The 12,426-nt window shown below is 34.7% G+C and overlaps 1 protein-coding gene across 2 annotated transcripts in view; it reads right to left on the bottom strand.

Annotated features, from left to right (window-relative positions):
* Positions 1-6,210: 6,210 nt before the first annotated feature.
* The window catches only part of LOC131146373 (DENN domain and WD repeat-containing protein SCD1), a 119,955-nt gene continuing 113,739 nt past the window's right edge, over positions 6,211-12,426 (bottom strand). Inside the window, exons 30-31 of one of the 2 annotated variants that reach the window (XM_058095960.1) lie at positions 9,734-9,942; positions 6,211-6,573 (exon numbers count right to left, since the gene is read on the bottom strand). In XM_058095960.1, coding sequence (XP_057951943.1) covers positions 6,478-6,573; positions 9,734-9,942 — 305 coding nt within the window. In that variant the 3' untranslated portion in view covers positions 6,211-6,477. Of the gene's footprint in view, positions 6,574-9,448; positions 9,943-12,426 lie in introns of those variants that run through there. The other variant, XM_058095959.1, reaches the window with a different exon arrangement.

Below are 12,426 nucleotides of genomic sequence, written 5' to 3'. Positions count from 1 at the left end.
TAGCAAGATATATGTGTGCATATACCATGTATGAATTAATCATGTGTACATAGCATGCACAAATTAGCCCATGTGACACATGCATGTAAAAGCTTCCTTGCATGAATTAACCGATGTAATTCATATGTGATCTAAGTTATATAAACAGAGCCCTTTGAGGTCAAGAGCAAACAATTATTCATTCTTTCTTTCTTTTTGATTAGCTAATTAACATGTTGCACCTTCCAATTTCCCAAGGCTAAGAAGTAGAACATTAATCTATATACTCTACTTCTAGTACTCATACACTTATATTTGAGGGATTTTAGCATGGATTTTTTTCAAGGAGGGAGAACATTATAGGTGTCATTTCATTCTTCTTGTTTTTGGTAAGTGTTCAAAAAAGCATCTCGTTTCATCCCACATAGCAAATTTAATGATGCTTTCCTTGTGCCAAAGCTCTTTTTTATGAAACTAATAAACTCCATGGTTGAAACAAAAAGATATGTGAACTTAATTAGCTAGCTATTTCTGTAAGACCTTTTGGAAAGCTTTTGGTTCCTAGGTAATGTTTTGAGCTACCGTCCACTCTCAAAATAATGACCAAATTGAAGTGCCTTGGGTTATTTGCATATGTTTGGGCGAGTTAGGTGCATAGTGGGGATTAACCACGAAATTGGGATTTTTCTTGCTTACCAAAGATGGAGTGTACATATGATGATGAATTGATCTACTAGAAAGAATATATATTGCTTATGTATGCATGCTTCTTTACACACTTGTGGGATCATCTAACAAATTTGAGATTGTTCATCTGGAAAGTACGAAGATGTATAGAGACTTGCGGGCATCATTCTGGTGGAGTAACATGAAGAGGGAAATTGCTAGATTTGTGGAGTAATGCCTGACATGTCAACAGGTTAAGGTAGAACACCAGAGGCCAGCAGGACCACTACAGCCACTTGACATTCCCAAGTGGAAGTGGGAGCACATCTCGATGGATTTTGTATTGGGTTACCTGCAGCGCTGCATGGGTAGAATGCCATCTGGGTTATAGTGGATCGGCTGACGAAGACTGCACACTTCATTCCTATTAGAGTCAGTTATTCCATGAACAAGCTAGCAGAGTTATATGTGCAGAAGATAGTACGACTTCATGGCGTCCCTGTTTCAGATCGAGACCCACAATTTACCTCTCGGTTCTGGAAGGGTTTATACGATGCCTTGGGATCGCAACTCACCTTCAGCACCTCATTTCACCCACAGACGGATGGACAATCAAAGAGGACCATTCAGACCTTAGAAGATATGTTGCGGGCGTGTGTGCTAGACTTTGGGGACAATTGGATTTGGATGGAAAATCAGAGAGGACCATTCATACCTTAGAAGATATGCTACGAGTGTGTTTGCTAGACTTTGGGGACAGTTGGATTCGGTATCTGCTGCTCGTGGAGTTTGCATATAATAACAGCTACCAGACCAGTATAGAGGTGGCACCATATGAAGCATTATATGGTCACCAGTGTCGATCTCCGTTATATTGGGATGAGGTAGGAGAGTGGCAGGTGTTAGGACCGGAACTGATCTAGCAGACCTCCACAAAAGTTGAGCTTATAAGAGAAAGGGTTAGAGCAGCTCAGAGTCGGTAGAAGAGTTATGCGGATACTCGCCGACGGGAGTTAGAGTTTGAGATCGGGGATAAGATATTTCTAAGGATTTTCCCGATGAAAGGAGAGATGAGATTTGGGAAGAAAGGGAAGTTGAGCCCTCGGTACATCGGGTCATTTGAGATCCTGAAGAGTATAAGTCCAGTTGCTTACCAGGGTGGCGTTGTCCCCAGCACTATCCAAAGTTCATGATGTGTTTTACGTATTTGTGCTGAGGAAATACGTGCCAGACCCTTCGCACGTGCTCAGTTATGAACCTTTGGAGATCAAGGATGCATTATCATATGAGGAGGTACCGGTTCATATTCTGGACCAGAAGGTACATTAGTTGCGTGCTAAGGAGATACCCTTAGTGAAAGTACTATGACAGAACAACGCAATAGAGGAGGCTTCTTGGGAGTTAGAGGCTGAGATACACTAGAAGTACCCACAACTCTTCGGAGAGGGTTAGCTCCAGACAGGTAAGGTAGGTTGTGTGGTTACTAGTTATTTTCATGTATTTAAGAGAGAGGTTAGTATAAGAGTGTGACGTAATGAGACTTTATGTTATATCCACGGTATTCCATCGCCATAAGCAAGGGTATGTAATAAACTTGGGCCAGAGCCACTATGTGGGTGATTGTCGACTCTTTTGTAGAATTGAGTTGTAAGTTAGAGTATGTTCGGTATCAGTTAGCAAATTTTGAGGATGAAATTCTTATAAGGAGGAGAGATTGCAGAGATCTGAATCCGTAAAATAAGAAAAGGATAAAAAATGGGCTTTTTGCAGGCTTCGTCGACAAAGCTAATGTTCTCGTCGATGAATGCCCTTCAGTGCTTCGTTGCCGAAATTCAGAGTCTCGTCAACGAAGAGATCCCGACTGACAGGAAAAATATTAGGCTTGGGTTCGTCGACGAAGGAGGAGGCTCGGCGACAAATAATCTTTTATGGTTCGTCGTCCTTCGTCGACGAATTTGACTGAGTCAAAAGGCCTATAAATAGGATTTTTCATTGCTTAAGGGTTAAGAAACCCAATTTTTTTTTTCTCTCTCCCTCTCTTTAGAACCGGCGAGTTGTCTTTCTCTTTCTCTTTCTACAGTTCTTCGCCGCTCGTCACCCGTTTCAACAATCGGAAGTTACTGCGAGGATCAGGGAGCTAAGATCTATAGTACTAGTGGATTAGATTTTCGATTGGGTGATAAAGGTTGGGTTTTGGTTTTCGAGTGTTTCAGTTTCTATTTCGAAATCAGGTAAGGGGATTATGTTTAATGCAGTGTTTTAATGTTTTTTATTTTTTTTAAATAAAAGAAGTATTAGTGACGGTTCTCAAATCCGTCACTAATAAAGGGCTAATAGTGACGAATCTTCAAATTCGTCACTAATATTGTGAAATAATTATTTTTTTAAATAAAAGAAATATTAGTGACGGTTCCTAAATCCGTGTCTAATAATGGGCTAATAGTAACAAATTTGAAGATTCGTCACTAATATTGTGAAATAAATTTTTTATTTTTTAAAAATAAAATAAGTATTAGTGACGGTTCTCAAATCTGTCACTAATAATGGGCTAATAGTGACGAATTTGAAGATTCGTCACTAATATTTTGAAATAATTTTTTTTAAATAAAAGAAGTATTAGTGATGGTTCCCAAATCCGTCATTAATGAGGGGCTAATAGTGACGAATCTTCAAATTCGTCACTGATATTATGAAATAAATTTTTTTTAATTTTTTTAAAATAAAAGAAGTATTAGTGATGGTTCTCAAATCCATCACTAATAATGGGCCAATAGTGACGAATTTGAAGATTCGTCGCTAATATTGCGAAATAATTTTTTTTTTAAAAAATAAAATAAGTGTTAGTGATGGTTCCCAAATCCGTTACTAATAATAGGCTAATAATGACGAATCTTCAAATTCGTCACAAATATTGTAAAATAATTTTTTTAAAAAAATAAAAGAAGTATTAGTGATAGTTTCAAATCTGTCACTAATAAGGGGCTAATAGTGACGAATCTACAAATTCGTCACTAATATTGTAAAATAATTTTTTAATTTATTTTTAAATAAAAGAAGTTTTAGTGACGGTTCTCAAATCCGTTACTAATAAGAAGCTAATAGTGACGAATCTTCAAATTTGTCCATAATATTGTGAAATATATATATATATATATATATATATATATTTTTTATCTTTTAAAAATAATATTAGTGACGGTTATTTAATCGTCACTAATAAGTATCTTTTAGTAATAGATTTAATTTGTCACTAATGCTGCAGAAATCGTCGCTAATATTTTCCCGAGATAATTTCTGCGTGAAAAATATTTCCAGCGATATTTTCTGTTTTTTAGTAACGAAACTATTAGTGACGGTTTCAAATCCGTCACTAATAGTGCCGTATTAGCGACGGTTGTTAAAACCGTCACTAATACCTACTTTTAGTGACGAAATTGAATCCGTCACTAATATAACAACCATCACTAATACCCACTTTTAGTGATGAAATTGATTCTCTCGCTAATAGTTTCGTCACTAAAAACCAATTTTTTTATAGTGACTTAGTTTCCCAACTCAAGTGCGTGTCTTTACCTCCTTGAGTTTGAGGAGGGACGTTAGCAAGATATATGTGTGTATATACCATGTAGGAATTAACCATGTGTACTTAGCATGTACGAATTAGCCCATGTGACACATGCATGTAAAAGTTGCCTTGCATGAATTAACCGATGTAATTCATATGTGATCTAAGTTATAAAAACAGAGCCCTTTGAGGTCAAGAGCAAACAATTATTCATCTCCTTTCTTTTTGATTAGCTAACTAACATGTTGCACCTTCCAATTTCCCAAGGCTAAGAAGTAGAACATTAATCTATATACTCTACTTCTAGTACTCACACACTCATATTTGAGGGATTTTAGCATGAAGTTTTTTCAAGGAGGGAGAACATTATAGGCATCATTTCATTCTTCTCGTTTTTGTTAAGTGTTCAAAAAAGCATCTCGTTTCATCCCACATAGCAAATTTAATGATGCTTTACTCTTCTTTCATGCAACTAATAAACTCCATCGTTGAAACAAATAGATATGTGAACTTAATTAGCTAGCTATTTCTGTGAGACCTTTTGGAAAGCTTTTGGTTCCTAGGTAATGTTTTAAGTTACTCTCCACTCTCAAAATAATGACCAAATTGAAGTGCTCACTTCTCCCCAAAAATACCTATTTTCAATCTTTTATTGAATGTCCTTAAGAATTCACAATCTTAAACCATATATTAGCTTCTTTTTTATTTTTATTTTTATTTTAAATCTCCTCTATGGTTTCACCTCATTTTCAGCTAGTTATTTAATTAGGATTTTACTCTAATTTTAATTCTTCTTTAAAGTTATTTTCATAATAATTTTTCCTTTCGGAGGCTATCGTAGAAGCACCTTAAAAAAATTTTAGAAGCTAGAATAAATTATTATTATTATTATTTTAAAAATTGATCCTTTTCTTACCTTGTTTTTTAGCCTCCCTAAATTGTTTTGACTATTTTAGAAGGGCAACATCTAAATATCTATTCAGTATCATTGTTGTTTTTTATTTTCTATTTCTATTCTCTACAATGGAAAAATAAATTATAAAATCGTATTTTGTTTTTGTTGTCAATTTTCAATTATTTGTCAAAATACCAAAAGCTAGTTTTTATGATTTTTAGTTGTTTTGACAAACCTTGTTATAAAAAAAATGTTAGTATCCAGAAAATAATTTTTTTGAATTTAATTATTCATTTTATATATTTTTAAATTAAAATTAAAATTAAATGATCAAATAAATTTAAAAATAATTTAAAAAATATACATAAATTTCAAAAAAGAATAACAAAGCCAATTACAAAATACTTTTACTATTTTCAATTGTTATGTCCAATAAAAATTTTATTATAAAGTAAAATTTGAAAATAGAACAATTAAGTAATAATAATTATAATAAAATTTATTTTTATTATAGCAATTTTTTTTAATGTAATACTATTTGAAATTTTATTATTTTAATCTTATTTTTATAACATTTTTGATTTAAAGGTGAAAATGAACACTTATAATTAATTTTTTTTAATTTGTATTAATTTTATAAATATTAATTAAATAACGTACTAATTCTTAGATTTTTTTATTTTTGTTTCTAATTTTTGATTTTCATTTCTCTCATTTTTGATAGTGATGCCAAACATTCCCTAACCTTCCATGTTAGGCCTCTCCCTCTCAGAAAAACAAATTTTAATAGAGAATGCTCCAATATAGAAATAACTTTTCTAATAAAAATAAATAAACTCTAGAATACACAAGAATAATTAAAAGATTTACATTTTTAAAGTTAAAAATTAAAAAATTAAATTTTCTGTGGAAAAGAAAAATTTATCAAACCGAAGGGTGAAATTTATCTAATTCCTTTATGAGAGAATTTGGATTCCTGCATGTACAGAATTAACAAAAGGCGTGACGACCATTTGCTTGCGAAAAATGTAGAACCTACAGAAATATGAAAGCATGCGAAGTTGATTCTGATCATAACACTGGTGAAAAAACATACCCCAGAAAATTGACAAATTACCATTCGTAGAAAATTTTTAATCATGACCTTCTCCAAATACAAAATCATGGGCACAAGTTTATAAGGTAGAAAGAGGAGGGGGAAACAACCAAGGCAAAACTCTGCAGTTTCAAGCCACCACTGCAGAAAATGCTACAAACGCAACAAACACAACAAAATAGTCTTTGAAAAAAGATAAGTGAATCAAATACATTTCCTCCTTTGCTAGCATGGGAAAACTTAACACCACTAAATACATACAGATACAGCAGAAACTTAGATGTTTATGGTGGCTTCCCACAGCCTAAGAAGTCCATTACGGCCACCACTGCATATCCTTTTCCTTTCAAGGTCTGACACAACACATCGCACCTGAATGCCCCAAAAAAGGTCCACCGTCACCAAATGAAAAAACCATAAAAGAAATTGTTGTAATGAGTATACCAAATATCAAGAGGAAGTAAGGCAGCACTTATTTTAGTTGTAACATTTATGGAGAAAAGAAAAAATATGAATAAGAGACTATAAACCAATCCCCCCTTAAAACAGGACAATTCATGAGCACAAGTAAAACACTGCCCTCTAGTATAAACAACATGGATTCATCGGTGATCCGTTATGTACCTGAGAGCAAGGGTCAATAAGATTAAACAATAAAAATTCAAGGAAAAAAGTTACAAGCTTGTCTACCAATAGAGTTAAACAAAACCATGTGAAATATGGAAGTTGTTTGAGGTGGAGAGGGAGGGTTAAAGGACAATAATTATTCAAGCTTTGTATGGGACAACCATGTGATTCACTTGGCGCCCTAAAGAAGACATCGCCAAGTTTGACTATGCCACTTCTATCTGCCTTCTCAAGTACAATAGCTCTAGCTTTCATCACAACATTGGATGGATCAGTGGCAACATATTCGTCTCATCATAATTTCAGGGATGGCAATTTGTGGTGGATTTGCTTGCTAAAGAAACTATTAAGGTTGGTTGTGGGTCACCAATTGTGCATTCTGGATAAACCCTTCCCCTACGCACCCCCCCCTCCCGCAACCCAACAGAAAAAAAAAAGAAGGTATTTGCCCTACCTTGAAAGCTACACAGTTGAAGTTTTCAGTCTGTACCTGGTTAGTCTTTGCTTGGGTCTCACCCTTCATGCACCCCCGTCCCCCGCCCCCCGCCCACCCCGAAAAATAATAATAAAAAAATAGAAAATAATGAGAGAGGATGGTAAGCATTTGAAAACAAATAATTTTGGTAGTTCCATTGTGAATGTAAACAGTTAACCAAAGAATGAATATGTCAATTTGCTGATGAACATTATGCCTAGAAAGTTGTAAGGGACATTTCTAAGACACTGAAAACTTGTGATATTTCAATATGGCAGCAAATCAAATAGAGAAAACAAAAAAGACACTGGTATACTGTGGATGCAACTGCTCCTTGCATCAAACCAAGGCTAGAATGCAAAAGCCAAGTGTTACTTATATGCCCTAAAAACCAGACAAAAAGCATTTATTAAACAAAGATTTATTGGATTTTCCCACATCATAGAAATAAAATGACCAGTTATTTATTCATGTTTATTAATTATTGTTATTTAAAAAATGAATAATTCCAACTTGTTATAGTTATGACTTAAGATCACGGTTCACTAGGGCTTTGGTCATTGGCCTTGTTATCTGGTCACTAACTTGACCTTAGGTAGGCATTAGCCCCCATAAATAGTCTTACAACTCACTGGGACGTGTGTTTCTTGCTAAACTATTCCCCAGACTTGGTCACTGTCACTCAATAAGAACGCACCCCACTTTGTGTTCTAATCTTTTTCACACATAGATGGCCACATAGTTAATTGCCAGTGTCAAAATTTTGTCAAAACTCCATGATATGTATCCTTACCAATTAGCCAGGGCATTCCCTATGACTACATGCTGCACTTCCACTACTCAAGTGTAGTGAATAATAGTTAGGGTCGGGCTTAAAAGCAATGTGCTATGTAAGTGTCTGGATATGGTGTGTATGCAGAAGTTTTCACACCAAATGGGAAATTAAAGAAGCAGCTGGGAGACTAAGGTTATGTTAACAACTTGGAGCATAGGAACTTACAAGTTAAAGTATGGAGATAGTTAACAATCACATTATGATCTGAAGACAAAACTAGCAAAATTTGCCTTCAAGAAACAAAATGGGTAAGGAAGAACCTAAGGAATTGAAAAAATAGGATTCAAGCCTAGGCGCAACGGTAAAGTTGTCACCATGTGACCTAGGGTCACCGGTTCGAAGTGTGGAAACAGCCTCTTACAAAATATGCAAGGTAAGACTGCATACTATACACCCATTGTGGTCCGCCTCTTCCCTAGACCCCGTACAAGAGCTTTGTGCACTCAAGGATTTAAGCTTTGGTACATTGTTAAAGAAAAACATAAAATGGAGTGTGCATCATTATAGATAGAGACCCAAAAGATAATGCTGTAGATGTCAAAAGAGCATGGGATACAATTACAAAAAATTGAGATGGTTTTGGGATGATAGTTTTAATCTCATCAATTTGAACTGCATATTTGAAAAGGATGATCTGGTGTGTCTATGCCTCGAAGGAAAGGAAGCACCATTACTTGATGGCTGGGTCATTTCAAACAGGCTAGTTGTAGAAGAGCTTGATGATGCACACAAACTCATATTCAACCACAAATAAATGTACATGATTCAAGTTCCAAGTCTTGAATAAGCTTTTTCTGACAAGGGGGGAATGATGCAGTACTGCACCAGTAAAAGCATAGTTAATGCCGTTCTATATTATACTTATTGTTATTACTTATATTTTGGTGTCATTATTATGGTCCAGTCATGTGAGTCATTTCCTAAGTTCAAGTTCATCAATTAAAAATTTCATTTATGAGTCTAGTTCCAAAGTTATTTGTAGAGTCTTTTGAGTCTAAAGAAGTCAATAGAGCCGTAGTAGCACGTGTGTCTGTTTGTGTTAGTCCAGAAAATGAAGGAGCATACTAGCACCGAATTTTCTGTTTCCATTCTGCCTATCACTTCTGGTCCGCACAGAATTTTCCTGAGATCTGAAATGTGGGTTGAGGATTCATCTAGTGGCTTGTTCCATAGGCTCCACCACTGTGTTTCCAAGCAAAAGGACCTCTCTTTTGCCACCATATCTCATCACATTATTCTAATATGTCAGAATTCTAACCTGAAACACTCTGCATTGTGTATGCATCAGCAACCTTTCTATTTCTTTTGAGTTTGATGATACCAATTCTGTCATATTTTTCTAGAACGCCAATAATAACATGTATTTTTTAAAAATATATCAGGATGTAAGTGTAGTTGGACTGATTCAAATAAAAGGGAAGCGGAAAGTACAAAAGTATTTAAGAACACGTGATAATGTTTTGACCCATTTCAAAGTGTATGCGGATAAAAATGAGAGTGAATATTTTGAGATGTGTGAGTGCGAAGAGATGTAGGGAGCAAGTGCTTTGCCCGTGGCTCCTGTCTCGTGAAATGGAAAGGAAAGAGATGGATACCAAAGCAACTGTTCTCTGTGGCGTTCTATAGAGTTGCCATCCAGCCATCTTTGATCCAGCACTAGAGTGTCCACCTAACCTCTCTTGAGGCCGATGAAAGAGTGACATAGAATTATCTGCTGCTCCAATTCCTAACCAGTGTTCCCCAGCATTGACTGATAATATAGAAGCAGTATGAATAGTAACATTCTTTACGCATCTTATACCACCTATACACATGGAAAAAAAAATTAATATAAGCATTGGCCATCAACAATCAATATCAATCATTATGATGCCTGAAAGATGATTTCTTTAAATGCTCAAATTAAATATAACTACATTAGGAATATTGGATAAATTTTTGGGTATTAAGCTCAGTTTTAAAAGGCGCTGATTTGCAATAGATGCTTTTACAATTGGATTTAGAGTTTATGTATAAAGGCTTCAGGATATATGGAGCTATATTGAACATTGAGAACCATGATTTGCTTTTACTTCTCTTTTCTTTTCCCCTTTAATTTTCCTTTTTTTTTTTAGACCTTTATTTCCATTTTCCTTATTCAAAACACAGAATGAAGAGGAAAAAGTTACTATATGATGATAATTTTCATAGTTTGAGAAACAAGATCAAAAGGGAAAAAGATAATGCATCTTTAAAGCTCTTTGTTTAAAAATAAGGAAAGGAGAGGAGAGGAGAGGAAAATTTTGGCTGAACAAACCTAAATGTTCTTTCAAGCAATTCTAATACCTGCTCAACGATTTTCCCATTCTCTCATTTTATTTTACACAACTTTTTCACTGTTCTCTCTTATTTTATTTTACACCAGTAAATCTAGTTAGAAAGACCCTGAAAACAGGAAAAATATAAATTAAAAGTGATCCCACTCAAAACATGACTGCATAGGAGTTAAATCTATTTCGTTCATTATTAAAATTCACAGAATTAAGATTACTTGAACAATGACTTTAAATCACATAAATAAATAATCTAGAAAACAAAAAACAGAGCTGCAGCAAGCCCCAGAACTCAAACCGAAAATAAGAAAAAGAAAAAAAAGCTAAGGCATTGACTCAAGGCCACAGGTTTTGTGGACTTTATTAAATCCACATAGCTCTGCCAGCATTGATAAAAAATCAGACTTTATCAAACATATTTCATGTTACCCTAAATGATTGTAGGATTTTAACCCAATTATCAAACCAAGAAGTTTGAACTACCCAGCTCCAATGTATCCATTATTACAACCCATTAATGATTTTTTGTTTTTTATTATTTATTATTATTTTTTTTTTATGTAAGCAGATTGTATTAAAGGGCACCAAGGTGTTGATAACCCAGAAACAGAAAAAGATAGCTAATTTATGAAACAAAAGAATAAAATAGAATAAAATTAGTCCAAGAGTTGAGTTCTGGTATAAAATTTCAAGAGCTCCAAAAAAAAAAATAATCCTGAACTTCTTTACAGTTGATATTCAGAATAATAGATATTCTCCAGTCACATTAAGTACACTGTGTCTTACTCCAGAATACTCAAGTCTGCTGAAAATACCAATGAAAGTGGCATTTTAAGGATTCAAGACCTCCTATATTGATTTCAAACTTGTGAGTACTAGAGGACAATGACCAGATAAAGTTGCCAAATTATTTCTTCCAAGCTAAGGATGCTTTATAGAAATTAGTACCCCAGGAGGAAAGTCTGCCTCAGATGTAAAGAATCCTGTACAGGTGGGAAAGTTTTTGTGTTTTTAGGTTTTATTTAAGGATAGAGGCCATTGGTTGTTATTGAATGAATAACCAAATGGCTGGTCATGATTTTTGGTGAGTGAGGGACAAGTACAAGGAATAAGCATGCAAGAAAAAAAAAGTTGGATTGCAACATAAAAGTCATGAAGTAAACTAGCGTGAGGATTCTGAGTTCAAAGGATTATGGTGTGAGACTTCAACAGGGTAATTGAATGACTGCAGTTTTTTAAAAAGAGTGGCACACTGCTTGAAATAATCCAAGGAAGAAGAAGAGGAAGAGGAAGACAGAGAATGGAAGGACAATAAACCTTAGAATTGCTGTTGTGCTTATTGGGCTTTGTTAGGAAAAAAAAAAATGTTATTTTAGTAATTAGGTTGTGTGAATGGGGGTATTTTTGTCCTTACATCTTTTTATTATTATAAATATATAAGAGGGCAAACCTGGAGCTCACATTAGGATCCAGGAAACTGCCACTGGCTTTTTTTCTCTCTGTTTTTTTTTTTTTTATTTTCTCTCTTGCTTTCCTTTTCTTTTCTTCTCCTTTCCTTATCTCTTTTTTTCTGCTCCATCTCTAACTTTATAACATGGAATCAGAGTGTTAACTCCCCTAAATCTGATTTCTCTCAGCTGCTTTTTAGACAATGTTTTCCAGTTATTTTTCTTATTTTCCCTTAGTTTTCAAATCGTAATTTGAAGTTGGTTTGAGAGTCTTTTGAGGTCACTTTTCATCTTGGTTGGGCTGTGCAGCATCCTACCGTGGTTTGCTGATGTGAAGCACTTATACTCTGCTATGGGTTTAGTGCTGGTGCTGTTCTCCGTACACTGCCTAGTTGTGACATGAAGATGCTGTTTTAATGCTGTGTATTCGTGACTGCTTGTTTGCTTGCAATTTTTTTTTAGTTTCTGGTGTTTGTAACTGGTATTCAATGTCTGCACTTGCTTCTTGTTGCTGCCAGCAATAATGCC

This window comes from Malania oleifera, chromosome 13, assembly GCF_029873635.1.
Source record: "Malania oleifera isolate guangnan ecotype guangnan chromosome 13, ASM2987363v1, whole genome shotgun sequence".
NCBI classification, from domain to species: Eukaryota; Viridiplantae; Streptophyta; class Magnoliopsida; order Santalales; family Ximeniaceae; genus Malania; species Malania oleifera.
The sequence above is the reverse complement of the archived record's forward strand: the minus strand, read 5'-3'. Positions and strand labels throughout refer to the sequence as shown.